We start from the raw sequence: 23,315 nt of genomic DNA, 5'->3' as shown, positions 1-23,315 counted from the left end.
GTGTGTACGCATAAATCAGCGCGCTCATCGAGACTTTCGTTAGTGAAATTGTTACAGATATCGCATCTGAAGTAACATTACAAAGGTGTGTGACCAGATTTATCATGAATTTGTTTTTTTTTTAATAGCAGATCTGCTATTTTTGTAAGAAATTGAATTAAATTATTTTCAATGGACCTGTAGAAATATTTCCTTAAGCTCTGAGGCAGCAAGCAGCACTGTAATTTAGATTTCTATATGCCATGATATAATGTCAGTGCTGTTCCTGTATTTCCATAAAGAGGGTCGCTGCCAGCCTGCAGCGCGCCAGTTGGAGAGCCCTGATATGACATATCATGACCTCCCGTAACATTACTGACTTGTCTTCCTTTTCACGCTGTAGTTTCATATTTTTTTGTGTTACTTTAATGAACTATGAAACAGAACAACATTTAAAACGGCAGCTTTAACTCTTTGCTATCAGAAAACCCTGCAGCACACGGCCTTTGCGCTGGCTGAACGCAGTTCTGGCAATGATGAGGCTAACCAACAAGAGCAGACAAATGAAGTGTGAAGCACATCGCTTGCAGCACTGAAGGGATCATTCAAAGTCACATTTCTATGTGACAAATATATAGGAAGACTGTAACGCTTGGAAGGGGCAGATGAAAATATATTTGTACGTAGATGTCCTGCGAGAAATGTATACTGTCTAAACAAGTGTGTACATGGGCAATGAGACATTGTAATAGTTCTGCACTAGACAATTAAATCTTTCCTTCAAATGTGAACAATATAGAATGGATTTTATGGGGGGGGTGAAACTAAATATATATTAAAAAAAATTCAGATGTTCTATTTAACACCATACTACATCATACTTGTCTACTATTTAAATCAGTACTCCGGGAGATCGGAGCAAGCACAGATCATGTGACATAGGGTAGGAGGGGGTGTGATGACGTAATTACATCACTATAGCCCCGTCCCTGCCATAAAATACAGAAATTCAAGGTATCAAGGGGGGAACTTAATGACACGATGAAGCCCCCCCGCTATTCAGTGCCGTCAATTTCGTCATTTTACAGGCTCCGGGAGGTTAGCCTACTCTTCCAGGAGTCCTCCCGGACTCCCCGAAAGTTGGGAGCATCCTGGAACTTCCTGGAGAGTAGGCAAGTATGTAAATACTTCTGTTATAACAATCTCATGAAAGGACAACAAAACACAAAAAAAACTCATAATTTTTTATTTAAACCCTCCTGTGCCAAATTATTGGTCTTTCACCCTGATAAGGAAGCTTTGTGTCCCATGCTGAATGTGAAACCATCTTCAGTTGTCCATGTGAGCGAGCAAATGCCCAGCTAAAGGAGGTAAATCCCTTTTTCGTTCCCTAATTATGGTTAGTGTGGGGGTCGCAGCCTTTCTGACACAGTCTGATGCCTCTTAAATGCAGGTATGAAAGTGTTATTATATAGCTAAAGATGGCCTTAGACTCAGCATGTGATAACACGTTTAACCAGCAGGTCGTCTCAATGAACAAGAAAGTTTAAATATAAACTCTTTTTTGTGTTTAGTGGTACTTTAACTTGGATCCCCCACTAACCACATGCTTAGTGACCGACTATAATCAATAAATTAACTGTGCTGTTAGCAATAATGTATGCTGGAGAAGATTTTTTCATTCTTTATTTTTATTTACCTTCATATTCACGTATCACTTTTATTACTATACAATTTGCTTTGCCCTTTAACTAATGCATTCCACTTTGAAAGATATATCATGGCAACCCCCTGGTAACAAACACTCTTATTGCAAAACTGATATAAATCACCCACTCATCATTCTCTCATTGCAGCATAGATGCTTGTAATACGGAGTGTTAAAATAAGTTATTTTATATTTGGAGTTTAGTTGCACTTTATTTGCACATTATTTGCAAGTTCAGCCAAACATTTTTAAAATGCAGCATTCATCTAATATCAGGGCACGTTTTTGTTATCACTCTTCATCCAATCCATACCCATGTGCTCCCAGTTCTGGCAGCGGCACGATTAAACAATCCCCAGCCAATGAGACCATCAGAATGTTCACAGAAGCACAGAATGTTTGAAGACATGAGCAGTGAACAGTCCACTAATGTGATTATGTACGTGTAGACAGGACTGCATGTGATAGGGACAGCGTCATGGTGTGGAGAGGGGAATGGAGCAGGATGGGAAGCCACGGACTTAGGGGTATATTTATCTTGTGGCAACTCTGATTCTCTGCATTTTGCCGTCATTTTTTTAAAACCCTAGTCTTATTAAAGACAATGGGCTTTGTCTTAATACAAATGACAGCAAACCCACCACTTGATAAATATACTTCTGAAAGCTAAATGCCCCAACAGCACAAAGTGATTCTGTGAGGTTTTAAGTAAACTGATTTGGGAATATTGTGGTATCAAATGCACATAAAGTTCATATACCCAGCTTGTTATATAGAATTTTTAAAATTGCTTTATATTCTTTTCCTACACGGCGGCAACAACAACACAGCCACCTATTACCCAGAAATGATGTTCCAGCAATCAGCAAGTGATTCAGCAATAACTACACACAAATACATCTTTTTTCCAAATAAATGGTACATCTCTTGAAAAGCAAAGAGGAATGTAAATTGAACAAACTAGATAACTACCATCTTCCTTCTAACAATGGTTTTGTTACATAACACAAACAGCGGTCTGAACTGGTGCTCTCTGTAACCAGCAAGTGTCACATATTTTTTAAATCTTTGTTTAGTTGGGAAAGCTGTAAATCTTATTTGCATTAGGCTAGAGAAACATTTTGACAACACAAATAGAAAAGAAAATTTGTACTCATTGATTTTCATGCATGCTTAGTAACAAAAACCAAAGTGTGTTCTGATGGTTAGATTTCTCTATCAAAATCATCATCATCATCATTTATTTATATAGCGCCAGCAAATTACGTAGCGCTTTACAATTGGGAACAAACATTAATAAGACAATACTGGGTAATACATATAGACAGAGAGGTAAGAGAACCCTGCTCGCAAGCTTACAATGTACCGTATATACTCGTGTATAAGCCGAGTTTTTCAGCATACTTTTGTATGCTGAAAAAGGCCACTCGGCTTATACACGGGTGAACTTACCTGGTGTCCGTTCCCTCGGCTTCAACTTCTGCATATGCGTTCCAACACAGGAAGTTCGGCATTTGGAAAGCAAACTTGCGTTCCAAATGCCGAACTTCCTGTTGTTGGAACGCCGGGTAAGTGAAAAAAACTCTCTCTCTCTCTCTCTCTCTCTCTCTCTCTCTCTCTCTCTCTCTCTCTCTCTCTCCTTTTTTTTTTTTTAATTTACAGTGCAATTACATAATGAACAAACAATACAGCCACCATGTTCATACATTTATATCCCTACCCCTTATATACCCCTTTATTTAGGTTAGGTTGTACCCAATGCCAATGATTTTATAATCATTTATGAATGTTCCTTGTCATCTACTGTTATTTATGGTTTAGCTAAAAATGATTTCATAGATTGAACCTATCATTTTTATTTAGGTTTTTAAATTAGCGCTCTTTTCCACCCTAGGCTTATACTCGAGTCAATAAGTTTTCCCAGTTTTATGTAGTAAAATTAGGTGCCTCGGCTTATATTCGGGTCGACTTATACTCGAGTATATACGGTAATTCATTAAGCTTAATTGATAACTATAATGCAGAATATTACTTAACTGGGGTAGAGCGTCCAACCTGCTCTGGTGGGCCCCTGAAATCTGCCACAGTTGAAATCTGCTAGTTGAAAGGAAGAGTCCCCCAATATCTACGGTGGGCTGAGGATGTTCTCTAATTGCCTCTAGAGGTGAGCTTTTATCATACACACAGGCACTGTGTTATTTATCACTAATCTGCTGCAGGCAGGAGCAATGTAAACATTGCCTGACCATAGCAGACATTGGGGAACTTGCCAGATTGAGTGGAATACCGGCCCCCATGTAAATTATATTATGCATTAATTTTTAATTCAGTGAATTCAACCATTAATTCATCCTGTCAGATGGAATTAGCCTGAAAAAGGGCTTATTTATAAGTTCAGAAATGGCTATATTGCAGCTTTTACGAATGTTGCCTATTTCATTCCAACTGTGCCTAGATTATGGCGAGACAGCCCAGATTTGCGGACCTCGAAAGGGACAGAGTTTACGGGAAAGTGGGCGGAGTTTCGTTCAGTAATGGGCACTCTTGGGTGGATCAGGAGAGGGGCTTATTTTGTACCAATTTCGGGTGTCAAAATGTTGGGAGGTATGCTATTTAGGAGACATTGATGAAGTCCCTTTTTTTATTCCAATAATGCTCTTCAATTCTTTCTAGAACTGCAGAAGAAGTGTAACAAACACATTTTACAGGCAGAACCCTGTGTCCCCATGGCTGGGACATGCGATGAATATACAGTTTGAATATCATCCTGCGGCTCTATCAGTTGGGGAAGAGGATTGATATTTAAAAAATAATTTGTTTGAAAGGCTTATTTATTTACAAAGAAGCAATGTCTATTTAACATATTGTGGTTCATTTAATAAAAAGGTGCAAGGCGCATAAATGTGCTGGAAACCAAATCAAATTCTAGTTCTCATTCTCTAGAGCAGGTTACAAAGTGAAAGCTAGCTTCTGATTGGTTGCTATGACTTACAGCATATTTGTGCACAAAGCGCTAGGTTCTTGTATAACCCCCACAAAATACATCACGACATCTCAAACAAGGTGCAAACCGTCATTCCATGAGTAGCAAAATGATACACGATACTGGCAATGCAGGGTTCCCCAGATTCCTGTTTACACGAGGAAAGTATTACAGTACTCAGTAGGACAGTCTATTTTTTATTATTTTTTTCTATTTTAATGTAGCAGATATTGTGTGCTGGTCAGTGAAATCTTATGGGGTAATGGCTATCGGAGAACATACTGGGCCTGATTCATTAAGAAAAGTGAGTTCTGATAAATGCAGTAACTCAGAACCGGACTATACGCCAGTGAATGTAAGCGCACACAATTCATCTCCGAACACAAAGGACACTTCTTACAATGATTTCAAGGGTGGAGGGGAGGGAAGGGTCGTATGCACATAGGTAATGTATAGTAATGGTGACAAGCTCGGGCACACGCACATCGTCCGATTCAAGCTCAGGGCATCTCTGAGGTAATTGTGCTTTAGCCGTATCACTAGCATTTTTGCTTTCAAAGTATTTTTTAATTATGATTATATTATTAACAGGAGTTTTTTTTTATATCTGTGTGTTCTGATGGGACATACTGCACATATATATTGTGCGTATCTGGCAGTGTGTGGTGCCTGGCTGCATATGGTAAGTACTATATAGCGAGAGTGTACTTATACCCATAGTCAACTGGAAATGTTTCCTCAGATCCACAAGCACTTGAATAGGGGCGTACGTGCCTGTAATTTACGGGTGATTCAAAAAACCACAAATTGCATTCACTTTGCTTTCCTTGATGAATCAGGCCCATTGTACCTCTTAGGCTCTAACATGAACAGCACCTTTATATTGTGCACTGGTGTTGACAAACGTCCCCTTGATAAAGTTACAAGTTTATCTGTGAGTGACTGATTGTGCTGCTAAGTAGATACCACCAATCAGTCATGGATTACCTACCTGTACAGTCACTGCAAATGCATGTGAAGAGTAACATCATAATGTCACTGAAAATATGGGCACAGTGGAAAATGACTTGTTTCAAAGGGCCGCAAGTGAACTTCATTTGATCACTGGCCTCTCCTGTTGACCAACATTGCTTTACCTATTGAACAGGGGTGTTCAATATTTAAGGTTATTTCTGTCAGACTTCATACTGGACTGTTAACCTATAGGCAGTCACATGACCAGCCCTGTTCCTTACAGAGGGGTACACATGACTGCTATTACTGTATTCATAGAATAGCTAATATGGGGAAGGTGTTTTCAACTGTCTAATACCACTGCAGAGTGTATATACAGACCAGTTACTGGGGAAACTAGTGTACGCAGTCTGTCGTGATCTTTTTTCACACCTTTTCGAGTTCCAAGATCTTCGAGACTCTGTGAGCTAGAGATCAAGAACAGAAAAAGATATTTGTGTTCTGTCCATAATTTACACACACATTTCTTAATGACATTAGGTCATGCTGTTTCCTAGGGCTACATTTTGTATAAAATTAACTTTTTAAAGGAAATCCGTAATTACAATGCAATTTAAATTTTGCATTTATTGGGATAGAAAAGTTTGCACAATTGTCATGAGGTTTATTGTGTCCCACATTGGCTCCCGCCTCTCCTCTGGTAAAAATGGCGGTGGGGGGTGATGATGACGCGATTCATGTCATCTATTTTGCTGGGCGGGTTCTGACCACACGATTGGCGCTGTGATAGCCCCTCCCACCTCACTGGCGGCCCGTGAATGAATCGCATCATCACAACCCCCACAGTTGCCCGTTTCCATTCCCCCCGGGGTGGAAACTGCTGATGCGTATCACAGGTGATATTATTAAAATACAGGTACTTGTCTTAAGCTCAAGGATTTAAGGGACTGCAGGAACACAACTTAAAAATGTTTTCTCGGATACATCTGTTTCAACTGATAACCCAGGAAAGGTTTTCATTCAATCCTCTGCCCCAATACAACATTTTGCAATAATACAATCATTATTATTAATACAATTCTGTATGCAATTATTATTCATTATCCAAACACTACCAGAGAACATATTTACAAGTAACATTTAATGATTATACCTTTTGAGGCCTGGTTTCTGTGTCTTTTGAGGCGACCAGTCAGTATTTGGAAGCTTTATCTAAAAAAACAAAGAAGAACAGAACAATGAAATCTTACACAAAACCAGTTTGTTCTTCCCCTAGTGAATGCACATTGAATTTTGCTTAGAATAGTATTTTCTCAGCTCCAATCGCATAGTGACCCCCGACTGGCAAGATTTTTAGCATATCCCTGCATGAGACCAATTTGCATACACTCAGCTTTAATTACATTTAAATGGAGATGATTTGCAGGTGGCTTAGTTATAATGAAAATCTGATGTGTTAGAGAAGCAGTGTGAATAGTGGATAACAAAAAAATGCGTAACACATATTTAAAGCACTAAAACATTTTTTAGGTAATGAGGTTCTCACCTCTAGGTAAGTATTCTCTCCTCTAGACAAAATGTCTTTGGCTTGTTGAATCCATAAAAAAACGTTCATAGGTATTTTTTCAGAAGACAGAAGTAAATCACTTACTATGGGTAATCGTAAAAGATGCAAGTTTCTACAGAAATCAATCCAGGCATTACACACCCTAGTCAATGTGGTTTGATAGAGTGCAATTTCATATAAATGAGGGAATTTAGTAACATCTACATCATTTTTGCAATACTGCTGTAATTTCACCAATAATACTGGAAAATTATAACAATTTTCTCTCCATTAAAACATTCAGAAAGTATTGTACCTAAGTGGGCTTGTATTCCGAGATGTTTCTGCCATTAGAGTCATCAGTGAAAACTGTATCGGATATAAGTTTTGCCACATTGACTACTCTCACTACAACCTTGTTTTGGTGCAAAAAGGTGCAGAACTTACCTACTTTGGTTGTGGTGCCAGTAAAATTGGACATGGTTGGGCAGGTCAAGACCAGACTGGGCAGATAGTGATGTGCCCAATTTGTGTTCCTCATTTTCCTGGAATGCTAGGAAGCACGCCAATAGGTCTGTTTATTCTGTATTTCTAATCCCTAAGATAGCTGTACAAATACCAACATACAAAGCAGTTTTTGGCTGTCAGGGCTTGCTGGAACCAATAGTGCCACTTGTGAAAAATTGTGCTTTTTTACTTTTAAACATTATTACCCCAACTCCCACTGTGATAGGAAGAGCCCCAGTGCGATCAGGAACGGTTCTTTTCTAGGGAGGAAAGGGGAGTGCACAATTATATAGGGAATTCCGCCCTGCGCTCAAGAGGCTTCAGGCTGTTATTACACCCCGTGATGTCATAGCCTGGTGCTGGCTGCGGCTTTCACTGGTGGACGAACAGCGGTAACCAGCTCAGGCTATAACAGGGCTTTTATTGGTTCATTTTGGGGGGAGGGTGGGAGGTGTATTTTTTATTTTTTTATTTATTAAATCATATTTTACTCTGCAAATATCCAGATCATCATCATCAGCAGAGCAGAACTTTGCTCCAGGAGTCGAGCGCCTGCAAGAGACATAATATCTATCTGTGCGTCCATCTAATTCACAATATCCTAACCTAATACCACAATTACATTAACACACCTTAACTGTTCTCGGCCTACACATACATGCCCCCTTCCCTCCTCTGTCAGGCCTCTCCAGGCATAAGGAGAAGCAAGTCAGGGATACACAAACATTTATTACAGATGCATGCATACATGTTCTTGATGTGTACGCGCAGTATGAGATGCGTATTTTACGCAAAAAATAAAAGACTTCCGTCCTACTCCAGATGATCCACATTGTGTCCATTGTGGCCTCCTGCAGAGCAATATTACTTAGTAGTAACAGACACAGCTATGTGGTGTCTTGTTACCCAGACCCAGACTGAGTGGTCCATCATTTCCTACATAAACTACATCTTTTGTTACCTTCTCTACAGATATTGACTGTGCACGATTTAATAACTAGCTGATGTATCCAGGCTATGGGCAGTTTGGTTATTATGTAACAGGATAAAGACAGAGGCAGTGTTTAGAGCCATTGGATGCATGTAGTTTATTGCCACAAGTGATTACACATACTACTGTGAGTAGTATGTGTAAATGTTTGAGTAGAGATACTCAAACAAGTCACATTTTGCTTCTCAAACCCGTTTCACCGAAATCATTGCAAGCTACCTTCCCCCCACTAGAACTGAATTTTGAAATGATTGAGAACAAAAAAAATACATCTGGGATTCTCTGAGGTTCTTACAAAAGATATTTGTCACAATTAGAGATACTCAAACAAGTTACGTTGTGCTTCTCAAACCGGTTTCACTAATAGGAACAAAAATGTTCTTGTTAAATTCAACAAAGTTAAATCGGTTCAAGCCTGTTCTACCATTTTCAAGTCGGTTCCCACATATGCAGACCAGCTCAAACATGTTTAAGTTTAAAATGGTACAGCTTGCGAGCGACACACTTTGAATTTCAAACACAGTGGTGTACACAGTTCAAATTAAGAAAATGTTAATAAGCTCTTTTGCTTTTATTTTATGGTATTTGAATATTGTTTAAAAATGAAAATATTTAAAAATACAAGCATTAACATGAACAGTGAATGTGAACTGCAAACAGGTAGCTTCAAAGGACAACAAATAACTTCAAACAAACAATAGAGAATGCAAGCCACAAATTCTGAATCACAAACTCAAATCATGGTCAATTTGCGATTGTACCGTGATCAAGTTTGTGACCATCGAACCAGGTTTGAAATTTTTGAGCAATTCAAGTCCTAATAATTAAACAAAAACACAGATAAAAATGTAATTATCCTTTAATTAAAGACTATTATGGATCTTATTTAAATCTTAATTATAGCTGTAACAAATACTTTACTCCCCAAATAAGTTTTTTGGGCAACAGTCACCCCAGCCAAAAGCCAGGTGCTTTTCCAGGACCAATAAGAAAATGAGAAAGGAAAGTGGAAAAAGTTTAATGTAAATAAATGGGAAAAGTGGAATGTTGTTGCTATGGCTGATTGGATGGAATCTACAGCTGGGCCAATCAGATGCATCAGCATTCCTTCAGTGTTCATCTTTTTCATTCTTACTTTCTCCAGGCTAATAAATATGAAGAAGCCTTGGGTGCAGCCAGCCACTGGGAGAACTATCTTCCAAACATTGGGTCATCTTGGCTCTATTAATTGGGGTAGGAGGTCTCTTTAAAAAAGAATAATTTTCCACTAAATTCTCCTTTGATCATTCTATTAACCATGATATTCACATTTTCACATTTAATAGATTGGTAAACATTCCTAATTTACTACTCCATTGGAAGGCGGCTCAAAGTATCCACTATACACGGTGTTCTAAATTGCCTTTTACTGCAAATAATGAATTTGTAAATGAGTGCAAGTATTTCCTTCAGAGTGTTGCAAAAAAATTATCTGTGTTACTGACAAACATTAATTCTGTTTCATGTGACTTTCTATCTGCACAAAATTGAACCCAGTAATAAGAAGCTTCCCTGAAAAAGATAATACAATAGTGCCACCTAGTGGAACATATAATATGACGTCTTACTTTGACAGACCTAAAGAGGTCAGTGAATTGGCTATCAAGCAATATCGTATTAAATTAAATTATTTACAGCCACGCAATCCAATTAACAACTTTTGCACATTTATTTCAAAAATAACCTTGTCAATTTTGTTATCACATCATATTGCTGTCACCCATATGGGTACCATATGCTGAAAAAGTACAAAATAAACTAAGCAGCTGCCAATATTCTAGATTCTGCCATCACAGTTCTAATGTAATATTTGTATTTAACCTCCTGCTGCTTTGCAATTAAATACATGTTAATGTGGCAAATGGCTGAAATGTTCAGCAAGATTGAGTATGAATAAAAGACTGACTTATACATCAAAATAAGATTACCATGTTTTGTGCCATTACTAACAATGCTGCAAAGCAATCGCTCACAATGTCGTCCAATCATACGAATTGATGGTTTTCATGCCTGCAGAGGATCATAGTAGGCGAGATTTGACCTGTAAAGCGTCGGACAAATAATACACTCTATGATTGTAATGTAAATATTACCTTATAAATACAAATAAAGTAGGTTTACAGTTTCGCTAGCTCTCATTTGTATTTCTAATGGAAATATTAAAAAGTAAATTTATAATAATATGTAATAATATTCCTGGCTTTATCAGGCACTAGACCGCTATTGCTTTACACTTTGCCCACAAAAAACTTTTAGCTCTTTCTAAACTCTTTCTGTCCATCTTATTCATGTGTGATCTTCTCACATAACACAAGACCTAGAAACAAGAGCAGGATTTGACACCATTGGCAATGTGGTATGGTGTACAGTGGTATGGTGGTATGTGGTATGGTGCTATGTGGTATGGTGTAATGTGGTATGGTGCTATGTGGTATGGTGCTATGTGGTATGGTGCTATGTGGTATGGTGGTATGTGGTATGGTGCTATGTGGTATGGTGTTATGTGGTATGGTGCTATGTGGTATGGTGGTAAGTGGTATGGTGCTATGTGGTATGGTGCTATGTGGTATTGTGCTATGTGGTATGGTGGTATGTGGTATGGTGCTATGTGGTATGGTGCTATGTGGTATGGTGCTATGTGGTATGGTGCTATGTGGTATGGTGGTATGGTGCTATGTGGTATGGTGGTATGTGGTATGGTGCTATGTGGTATGGTGCTATGTGGTATGGTGCTATGTGGTATGGTAGTATGGTGGTATGTGGTATGGTGCTATGTGGTATGGTGCTATGTGGTATGGTGCTATGTGTTATGGTGCTATGTGGTATGGTGGTATGTGGTATGGTGCTATGTGGTATGGTGGTATGTGGTATGGTAGTATGGTGCTATGTGGTATGGTGCTATGTGGTATGGTGCTATGTGGTATGGTGGTATGTTGCTATGTGGTATGGTGGTATGTGGTATGGTGGTATGGTGATATGGTGGTATGTGGTATGGTGCTATGTGGCATGGTGCTATGTGGTATGGTGCTATGTGGTATGGTGGTATGGTGCTATGTGGTATGGTGCTATGTAGTATGGTGCTATGTGGTATGGTGGTATGGTAGTATGGTGGTATGTTGTATGGTGCTATGTGGTATGGTGCTATGTGGTATGGTGGTATGTTGCTATGTGGTATGGTGGTATGTGGTATGGTAGTATGGTGCTATGTGGTATGGTGCTATGTGGTATGGTGGTATGGTGATATGGTGGTATGGTGGTATGTGGTATGGTGCTATGTGGTATGGTGCTATCTGGTATGGTGGTATGGTGCTATGTGGTATGGTGCTATGTGGTATGGTGCTATGGTAGTATGGTGGTATGTGGTATGGTGCTATGTGCTATGGTGCTATGTGGTATGGTGCTATGGTAGTATGGTGGTATGTGGTATGGTGCTATGTGCTATGGTGCTATGTGGTATGGTGATATGGTGGTATGTGGTATGGTGCTATGTGGTATGGTGGTATGTGGTATGGTGCTATGTGGTATGGTGCTATGTGGTATGGTGGTATGTGGTATGGTGCTATGTGGTATGGTGCTATGTGGTATGGTGGTATGGTGCTATGTGGTATGGTGCTATGTGGTATGGTGGTATGGTGATATGGTGGTATGGTGGTATGTGGTATGGTGCTATGTGGTATGGTGCTATGTGGTATGGTGCTATGTGGTATGGTGGTATGGTGATATGGTGGTATGTGGTATGGTGCTATGTGGTATGGTGGTATGGTGCTATGTGGTATGGTGCTATGTGGTATGGTGCTATGGTAGTATGGTGGTATGTGGTATGGTGCTATGTGCTATGGTGCTATGTGGTATGGTGCTATGGTAGTATGGTGGTATGTGGTATGGTGCTATGTGCTATGGTGCTATGTGGTATGGTGATATGGTGATATGGTGGTATGTGGTATGGTGCTATGTGGTATGGTGGTATGTGGTATGGTGCTATGTGGTATGGTGCTATGTGGTATGGTGCTATGGTAGTATGGTGGTATGTGGTATGGTGCTATGTGCTATGGTGCTATGTGGTATGGTGATATGGTGTTATGGTGGTATGTGATATGGTGCTATGTGGTATGGTGGTATGTGGTATGGTGCTATGTGGTATGGTGCTATGTGGTATGGTGCTATGTGGTATGGTGGAATGGTGCTATGTGGTATGGTGCTATGTGGTATGGTGGTATGTCATATGGTGCTATGTGGTATGGTGATATGGTGGTATGTGGTATGGTGCTATGTGGTATGGTGGTATGTGGTATGGTGGTATGTGGTATTGTGCTATGTGGTATGGTGCTATGTGGTATGGTGGTATGGTGCTATGTGGTATGGTGCTATGTGGTATGGTGTAATTATGAGCATAGGCAAACCAGAAGAACTAGAAAAGGGCAGCCTGGACCTGATTATCCAAAAGGCTGACCAGACTGCAGCCTAGGGGGCAAGGCTTGTCGAGGGGAGGCAACATTTCTGGGGGTGCAAAATTGTGATAGGGAGAGGCATAAACTTGAATTAATTTTCAAATATAAGAGAACAGTTGTTCTCCAAAATAAAATCATGAAAGAAAAATGTAGTAAGGTTTTCATCTTAATCTATTCCCATGGTAAAGGCTGAAGACAATGAGTCATCCTTGGGCGGGCGCATGAGGATAAGTAAGAAATACAAGGATGGCGACAGGTGCAGACCACATTCTCACCCTCTGTAGCACTCGGTCATGTCTCTGTTCCGCAGTACAGTTCTGATTTTAGTGAAAATTAAATGAATAACAGATTGCTGTGACCCTTTTCAAAAACAAAATGGTTCTGAGTTTTGAAAGCATGGAAACATACACATTGATGGGTGGGGGGTGAAAGAAGACGTATTTCAAATAAGAACGTCTTTACCTACCGCATATTAGATTGGCAAGGAAGGTGGGTGGCCTAAACCGTTAATAAGGCCCTGCATACAGCAGTGATACACACAACACCCTAGGTTTGCTAATAGATCTGGCATCTGTATTGCCTTATACCACAAACAATTAAGCAAAATAAATGTTTGGTGTATTAGGTGCGATTACATCGCCACTTCTGAAGCAATATTTTCTACTGGTGAGAATAACACAGACTGGTTTTCGCCCCTTCCCGTATGTGCCGCACCTTTTTCTTTTACACCACGTTTTATCTTAACACAAGTATTTTACTTGCAACTTAAAGATATCCCGCATGTTACAATGTGACTGTGCAAAGCAAGCATGGAAAATATCCTGAGATATTGATTCCGCTGATCTCTGGTAAAATTACTGACTTGGAAGATCTATTGCATTAATTTGTTATGAGCGACTAAATTGCACAAGGACCAGATGAATCTTACCTGTGTTTCACAACACTTCCAGAAGTAACATCTATATAAATAATGTATCAGTGTCTGACTGTCTGTTACTTTCATGCCTGTCATGGATTCTTTATATCTTAGAAATACATGGAAAAACCATTTCAAGGACCATTTTCAGTTCCATTCTTATCGGTTATGGTAACTCTAAAATGTTATAAATATATAATAGCTTTCATTGTTTTATAAACTGTGATGGGTTTTAAAAGCTCTGATTATATGGCACGTGCACACATCTATCTGGCCTAAATATATAATGTTATTATTCTGGCACATGACATGACACATCGCATTCAGTGTTGACCGCCAGACATTAAGGTCACCCTGGCACCGCCAATTTCAGTGTTCTGAATTTTATTAATATTCAGTTCTAGTTAAGAACCCTTAAATCCCCTACAAAACTAGGCACCATGCCAGTACCGATATTAAAAAACTACATATGTGCAATTTTGCAAATCAAATATAAGACACTGGAGCCTATAACCTATCTGCATGAAATTTCCCCCGGTCATTGTGGAAGAATGAAGTGTAGTTATTATTATTATTATTATTATTATTATTATTATTATTAGACTTGTAAGGCGCCACAGTGCTCCGCAGCGCAGTACAGTAGGGAAAACATGACATGCATAAAACAGGGACATACAAGGTAGACAAAATAAACGCAGACATGAAAACAAAGGGTATGAAGGACCCTGCTCATTATAGAGCTTACATTCTAAGTGGAAGAGGACACAGCTGAAACAAGAGGAGTAAATGTGGCTCAGAGTGGAGTTTGGGACAGTTGTGAGGGTGTATTAGTGTGAATACTGTTATCAGTGTTAAGGTCACCTCTAAAAAAGAGATGGGTTTTCAAAGAGCATCTAAAGATTTGAAGGCTGTGGGAAAGTCTGATTGAACGTGTTAGGGAATTCTAGAAGTGGGGAGCAGCACGGGAGAAGTCTTGTAGACGGGAGTGAGAGGTGGTTACCAGAGATGAGACAAGGTGCAGGTCAGAGGTAGATGTAAGAGGGCGGGAGGGAGAGTATTTTGATCTGAGATTTCAGAGATTTGTGCAGTAGCAGACCTGTTACAGACACTGACGTTAAGTGACATAATGGGATCCAGGGTCAGATTCTTGCCACCTTGGACAAGTTGCTTTGTATCCTTGCATCCGAGGTACCAAAAGCTTGAGTGTAACATTAGATGTCAATAGGAACACTACCTGAGAAATTCCATGTGCACAACACAGTGCTAAGCTGTATATAGAAACTCAAGATTTTAATACTGAGTTTGCATAAAGCAGAAGTTGCATCAACAAATAATTCTTGATTGGGTCACTATATATAGGAATAATATCTCTGGCAGTTAAATTTAGTGATGCATTAGACTCTTCAAACTTTTGCATAATTTACTGAGAAAAATAATAATAATAATAATAATGTATTGAAAGTAAGATTGTCAATGCACAGTTTTAAACAGAAAGACATAATTTTAAAAAAATCTTTGAAAGAGAACTACAATAAAATATTTTTAGAATATGTTATGTAAAAGTGAAGGTAGATGAATATGGATATTGCCCTAATTCCCCCAAAATATATTGTTTTAATTATATGTATTCATAAATTATACAGTATCTTATTAGTCTTTGAGGACCTTTGTCGCTATTGCTGCGTATAGAACATATGCATGTGTTTTTCAAAATTGGGCTGTACATAGGACCCTTACCAAATTTGTGCTATGGGGCTCACTGTTGGAGCTGTTTGTTTAGTGTCTGAGGATGGTGTGGGGGTTTGAAGTGGGATTAAAGTCCAGTGATCAAGTTTAGCTGCACAGTGTGTCTCCATGTGATGCTTTGGTAATGATCTTCTGTCATAGAGGTGCAAGCGAAAAAGGGCAAAGTTTTCATTGCTGTAATTACTGGTACCGTACAATAAACATAGCCTCAAGGTTACTATGGGTCCTTGCGGATAACTGAATCGAGCCCGTTGTCTATATTAGTTAAATATTTTCATAGAGAACTAAAGCAACATTGACAACCACAAGAATATGCTAAGAATATGCATACTGAGGAAAATAAATATAATCAATAAATTATTATTGTGAGGAGCTCAGAGTTAGAGATGTTCATAAATATTGGTAATAACGATATATGAAAATCATAATAGACAAAAGAAAACATGAAATATTTTGTATTTTTGTCACTGATTTATAAACGATGAATAGGGTTGTCGTTTCAAAAAAGTTAACATCAGAAATGACTTTAAGAGATATTGAAGCTGAGAACTCATTTATTTTTTATCTTAATATTTAGTTAGTACTAACTCACTATGGGGCTTATGGTAATTAGAGATGGTCACTGACCCCCGTGTTTTGGTTTTGGATTCGGTTTTGGATCTGGATTACCGTTGTGTTTTGGTTTTGGTTTTGGTTTTGCAAAACCGCCATTGCGTGTTTTGGTTTTGGTTTTGGTTTTGTTTGGTTTTGTTTTGCTATTTTGTTGGAAAATACATGTTTTTGTGCCTAAAATAACCCAATTTAGTGCTCCAACTGTTTTAGAGATAAGTAATCTAATTGTTGAGGTAATAAATCATCCAAAAAAACTGTTTAATTCTTCGTTGGTAGGCCTTCATTTATTCTACACACAAAACAGATTGTCTTCCTCTCCATCTATGCATATTGGCAATGCAGCCATCGTCTTTGAATGTATATTACACCCTACACTTATAGTTAAATATGTAAAGAAATGGAAAAAGACAGTTTGCTTTCTGTCTCTATAGGCCCCCCTCCACTTTTTTAAAAAAACAAAAAATTCAGCCATTATAGACTGTACAATATTAATTGACATGGAGAAAGCCAGTTTGGTTTCTGTCTCTCTAGGCCCCCCTCCACTTGTATAAAATACCAAAAAATCCAGCCGTTATAGACTGTACAATATTAATTGACATGGAGAAAGCCAGTTTGGTTTTTGTCTCTCTAGGCCCCCCTCCACTTGTATAAAATACTAATAAATTCAGCCGTTATATACTGTACAATATAAATTGAAATGGACAAAGGCAGTTTGGTATCTGTCTGCATCAGATCCTCTCTCCACTAGGAGTAAAATAGAAAACTATTCAGCCGTTATATAATCTAGAATATAAATAGAAATTGAGAAAGGCAATTTGGTATCTGGCTGCATCATAATCATCAACATCATCATTAGCGCCCTCGTCGCCTACACAAATCTCCCCCTCATCCTCTTCTAATTCCAAAGTGGCATCCTCAATTTGGGTATCACCGGCTACACTCGGGCTATTAAGGCACACATCAGCAGAATGCTCACGATTAGACATCCCACTGTTGGATGGACTCTCCACAGGGATTGTTGTCATTTGTGAATCAGAGCAAATATTCTCCTGTAATGCCTCACTGTTATCTTGCAGCTCGGCTTTGACGCGTAACAGTAGTTGTGCACCAATTGTAGGCTGGGTAACTTTTTGGGATCTGCCACTAATAGCCAAAGGTGAAGGCCTCATTCTCTCTTTGCCACTGCGTGTGTAGAATGGCATGCTTGCAATTTTTTTTTTATCGTCACTTAACTTTTGCTCAGTTACACTTCTTTTTCGCTTCAATACAGTAAATTTTTTTTGGGTTTTTGTTTTTTGCACTAATTTGAAAACACTCTGTTGTTTGACATCGCCTTGGCCAGATGACGTACTGGGAACACTAACATCAGGACTGGTGACAGAACCTGGTTGCTCATTTAGATCATATGTGGACTGCTTTGAATCCATTGCGTAGATACTGCTGACAGATATGACTTTTGACAGCCAGAAATATTAATGCACAATTAGAGAGGACACCCCAAAAACACTGAGGAGTGCTAACATTTATTGAGTAGATACTGCTGACAGATATGACTTTTGACAGCCAGAAATATTAATGCACAATTAGGGAGGACACCCCAAAAACACTGAGGAGTGCTAAAATTTATTGAGTAGATACTGCTGACAGATATGACTTTTGACAGCCAGAAATATTAATGCACAATTAGAGAGGACACCCCAAAAACACTGAGGAGTGCTTAAAATTATTGAGTAGATACTGCTGACAGATATGACTTTTGACAGCCAGAAATATTAATGCACAATTAGAGAGGACACCCCAAAAACACTGAGGAGTGCTTAAAATTATTGAGTAGATACTGCTGACAGATATGACTTTTGACAGCCAGAAATATTAATGCACAATTAGAGAGGACACCCCAAAAACACTGAGGAGTGCTTAAAATTATTGAGTAGATACTGCTGACAGATATGACTTTTGACAGCCAGAAATATTAATGCACAATTAGAGAGGACACCCCAAAAACACTGAGGAGTGCTTAAAATTATTGAGTAGATACTGCTGACAGATATGACTTTTGACAGCCAGAAATATTAATGCACAATTAGAGAGGACACCCCAAAAACACTGAGGAGTGCTAACATTTATTGAGTAGATACTGCTGACAGATATGACTTTTGACAGCCAGAAATATTAATGCACAATTAGAGAGGACACCCCAAAAACACTGAGGAGTGCTAACATTTATTGAGTAGATACTGCTGACAGATATGACTTTTGACAGCCAGAAATATTAATGCACAATTATGGGGGACAACCCAAAAGCGCTGGGGAGTGCCAAATATGAAGAAAAAATAATAAACCTCTATCCTCCTCTCTGCACTAGCGATTTTGGTTAGAGCAATTGCAAGAACAATATTGTATTCTTTCTCTGTCCCTGCTCTAATTAGCCTATGACTACACCCTGCTCTCTCCCTCTGTCAAATGGCGATGGATTGCTGTGGAGGCGTGTATTTATAAAGTTGAAGTATCGCGAGAACCGAGTCCCGAGATCCGACGACGTCACAATGACGTTCGGCCTCGATTTGGATTCGGAATTGGCGGGAGAGTACCGAGCTGCTCAGCTCGGTACTCGGATACCCAAAGTTCGGGTGGGTTCGGTTCTCGGAGAACCGGACCCGCCCATCTCTAATGGTAATCAAACATTTCCATATAAACTCGAATGAGATAAATATCACTGCATGGTAAGTTATTTTCTGGGGGCTGAATCATCAAAGTGTGTAAAGTATCTCAATAGAGGATGAACCAGACGCCTAATAAAACATAATCTGAACTGATATTATCTTGTGACAGAAAATAACTTGATTAAAATAGGGGCTTAGCACTTGCATAAATAATTGTATAGACTTATAGTTGTAACAAGGGCAGGCAAGCTTCGGCAATTGTGTTATATGAGCTGACTAAGCATCTTGGGAGATGTAGTTCTCTAAATGTCATTGTGGTGAACAGGTGCAGAGGGTGAGTTACATCTGGAGCACACTTGCCTACTTCTAAATCATACTTGCCAACATTTGTATTTCTTTTTCCGGGAGATGCCGGCTGGGACGTGGGCATGCAGGGGGCGGGGCACCAAAATCGCGTCATTTTGGCCCCGCCCCTGTGACGAAATGACGCAAATTGCGTCATTTTACAGTGGGGGCGAGGCTAAACGCTGCGATTCCGGGTGAATCGCGGCGTTTAAACCGAATTCTGCCCACTTCCTATCAGGGAGATTGCCACACTCGTCCGGGAGACTCTCGCAAAATGCGGGAGTCTCCTGGACATTCCGTGAGAGTTGGCAAGTATGTTCTAAATTCTCTCCTCCGAGAAATCCCGGAGGAGAAGTCATGTGATCACTGCAGGTGTCACCGCGGTCCCACCCCCTCTATGGAATGCCGACATTCACAGCACTGAGTAGCAGAGGGTGGGGTTAATGGTGCGACTGCTCAGTTAAGCCCCGCCTTCTAAACAATCCGGGAGGATGCCTATTGTTCCGGTAGTCCGGGAGAGTAGGCAAGTATAATCTAGGGTGACAGTCTGCCATTAACACTGAAACCAAACACTTAGAATGTGTGGTAGCTCTTAAATAACAAGTTGGCCATGTTGGATATTTTGCAAGATATATAGAACCACCTACAAGTCAATGTTGATGATGAATAAAAGTGTATTTAATTCAAGGGTCTAGTTTACTAATCCAAAATACATTGAAAGGCTCATTTATGATGGAGCAGCACTTTTAGAATTATGAGCGTTTGTGATTAACAGCTCCAACAGTGAGTCCTATTATTTAGAGGTTACATAACACTTTGGCTAATTCATTTTTATATGGATGGATGCATAAAGATAAGGAAACCTCTGTCTCCCCTAGAAAAACTGCTATTTTTTAAGGCTAATGGTAAAGTTCTTTTGTAGGAAATATAATTTCTTTGTTACATAAAATAAACTTACTTGTAAATATGCTTCCGTTAATTTTAAAATATGATATTTAATTTGAAAACAGATTGTTCTTTGCGGAAAGGTCCTATTACATATCTAGTCTAAGTCATTATTCACTGGACAAACCAATGCAAGGGGTGCAAGTTAGTTTATTATTTTGCACATAAGTTAAATACTAGCTGGTTTTTCATTTAGCACACAAATACTTTATAGATGTATTTTTACGTGAAAATTTAAAGTTGATCTAGGGCATGACATGCCATGCCCCAACTATAAATCTGTCCCTACATTTTAAATTTATCTCCCCCTCGAATGCAACTTGGTTTTGCCCAAGTGCAAAGTTACTCCTTTTTTATGCTGTGCTCTCCTTAATGACTCAGGCCCTCCATATCTTTGCATACGATGATCTAAAATGTACTCCTTGATAAGACTAAGCTTGTTTGGAAAATCATATATTTGTACCCCTATATCAAAGCATCCACACCAAGTGAGTGACCAGTTATAGAACTACTCAGCTGTTATGGGGCCCAGAGATGAAAATGGGGCCCACAGCCGCTCAACTCCGTGCAACAGTGGTAGGTCTGTCACTGTCTGCACCCACTATTACGCCAGTGCAAGCGTAGTGAAGCCAAAAATAATACTTCACTGTGCATGTGCACACTCAGAAGAGCAGAGCGGGACCACGGGAGGATGGACTATATCATTGCCACCACCTCTCCAAACTGTACTATGGGGCCTGGAAATAGAGTGTTCTGCACTTGGCCAGTCAGTGACGATCTACTGACATGGAATTGAAGTGACCACAGTAGCAACACTATTTCGGATCAATAACTTGATGAAACAATAATAATAATAAGTATCTCCTTTTGAGCATGCTAAATTAGTTCTCATGGATCTGGGCTGTTAGAATAGTCAATGCCCTTTTTGTTTTACATTGCACGCCTCCAGTCAGGGCCAGTAGGTTGTGTCTAAGGGTAGTCAAGGTAGAGAGACAGCTCTTGCTCTGTACAGTGAACATGTAACTCAATGTTCTTTCATCAGCAAAGAAAGAGGGCAAAGTGCTGGTTTGTTGCGATCTGTCGAGAGTGAAACTAGGATGAGCTGTGATAAAAGAACTATGACTAGTGGATGGGGTAGAGTGTGGGGTATCAAAGGTTGTGAGCAGGGTTTGGTTGGGCTGGGGACCAGGGGGCATATGCCCCCAGGCCGGTTCCACAGTGGGCTACCTTGGGCTGGGTCACTGGGCTACATGCATTTATTTCCCTTTAAAATGTTCAAAAGAGGCTGCAGAGCTGAGTCTCGCCCCCCAGGGCAAAAGTATGCCAGCCCCCCGCTGGTTGTGAGCTTACAGTACTCCAATGATGTAAGTCCTGCCCAGTGCAGGACATAGTATAACCAGGTTTGCAAGTAAGTGAGGAAGTGTTTCCCTAAGTATTTCCCTATTAAACTGCCCCCAGTTTGTGGACTTGCATTAAATTATGCTTTTGAAATACTCCACCTAGTGGTAGAATAATGTATTGCAGACCACATCCAGGTATTTAAATACTGTATTGACAAAGAGAGGCATAAGCCTACAGAGCGCTCTTCAAGTTACAGCAGAGAGTGCCCTGTGGCAGATGCACATTGGTCACAATGTTTTGGACAGAGTGGCATAAAGACAGAGCAATTACTAATTTACGCTGGGCATATTAAAGTTGGCAGAGGGAACATCAGTTCTATATACAGCCATGCTATAGATCACAAATCTTTTGCACAGGAAGATGACACTCATTCTGAGCATTGTCTGTCCCTGAAGCAGCAAAGTAGTTAACAAACAGAGTCACTGCTTCAAAATTGTACATTTTTCTTTTCTATTCTAAAACCATCACGTCTATTATTACAGAAAACGGTCCAAAGTAAACACCGCTGTTCAATGCCCTGAAACACAATACGAATGTGGCCTCAATAACTGAAAACATTGTGGCAAATGTTTATCATCATTATATCATATGTTTGTTTTGCAATTTGCAGCTTGCGAGAGGATAAGAAGAATCTGTATTCATGGTTTTATAGATATATTGTTCTATATTTTTTTTTTCTCGCCAGCGCCTCTTGTTTTGCAAAGTCCAGGGGCTTTGCATTAACATCTGAACTCCATCAAAAACCTGTAATAGACCATAGATCTGTCCCGCATACAGATAGGTTACTTCTCGCAAATCATCCACCAGCTCTGCTGGATTCTACCGGCATCATAAATTAATGTGCGGTAAAGTCAGCCTAAATGAGCTTCACATTGTGTGAAGGATCTAAGTCAGTTAATGAAGCAAGTTAATTAAGCTCATAAAGGTAGTTCGCTGATAGATTGGGAGGAACAACCTTGACCTTTATCTTGATGGCCCGTACACCGGTGAATGGTTAAAGAGAGAACCTTGAGATGACACAACTACATAATTTTTCATAGAACTTACGATCAATACAGATTAACACTTTAGGGAACATAACATGTCTTCTTGAGAGCTATCAGGAGCAGGTGAGTTATACAAGCAAGGAGGATTCTGGGAGGAAAAAAAATCCATAATGCCCAGATTCAATTGCCATATTGACCCATGGACTCCAGTATGACGAGAGGTGTGATTTATACCAAGGTGCCTCAGTAAGCACCTATGTTTATTGGACTGATTTGTTCACACCTTGTTGTAAACTGATCCAACAGTGTTAAGTCCTTTGTTATTTAACTCAGATTTATATTTACATATAGATACAGACTTTTATAACCATATCCCTAATCATAACTCTATATAAAGTTGGGTTATATACTTACAGTGGGCAAGTGTGTAGAAATCCAATCAGAAATCAGCTTTCATAAGTGTAATGCACATTAGACAATGAAAGTAACAGTTTGATTGGTTGTTATAGGTTACTGTAGATTTTCACTTTTGCACAGTGTTAATAA

General features: G+C 39.4%; 1 protein-coding gene across 3 annotated transcripts in view; it reads right to left on the bottom strand.

Annotated features, from left to right (window-relative positions):
• Window positions 1-23,315, bottom strand: part of LOC142152871 (protocadherin-10-like) — a 60,597-nt gene that overhangs the window by 17,690 nt on the left and 19,592 nt on the right. Inside the window, exons 2-3 of one of the 3 annotated variants that reach the window (XM_075209907.1) lie at window positions 6,778-6,836; window positions 6,006-6,091 (exon numbers count right to left, since the gene is read on the bottom strand). In XM_075209907.1, the coding sequence (XP_075066008.1) occupies window positions 6,006-6,091; window positions 6,778-6,836 (145 nt within the window). The remainder of the gene's footprint in view (window positions 1-6,005; window positions 6,092-6,777; window positions 6,837-23,315) is intronic. The other 2 variants (XM_075209908.1, XM_075209909.1) reach the window with 2 other exon arrangements.

Source organism: Mixophyes fleayi, chromosome 4 (assembly GCF_038048845.1).
Source record: "Mixophyes fleayi isolate aMixFle1 chromosome 4, aMixFle1.hap1, whole genome shotgun sequence".
NCBI classification, from domain to species: Eukaryota; Metazoa; Chordata; class Amphibia; order Anura; family Limnodynastidae; genus Mixophyes; species Mixophyes fleayi.
The sequence above is the reverse complement of the archived record's forward strand: the minus strand, read 5'-3'. Positions and strand labels throughout refer to the sequence as shown.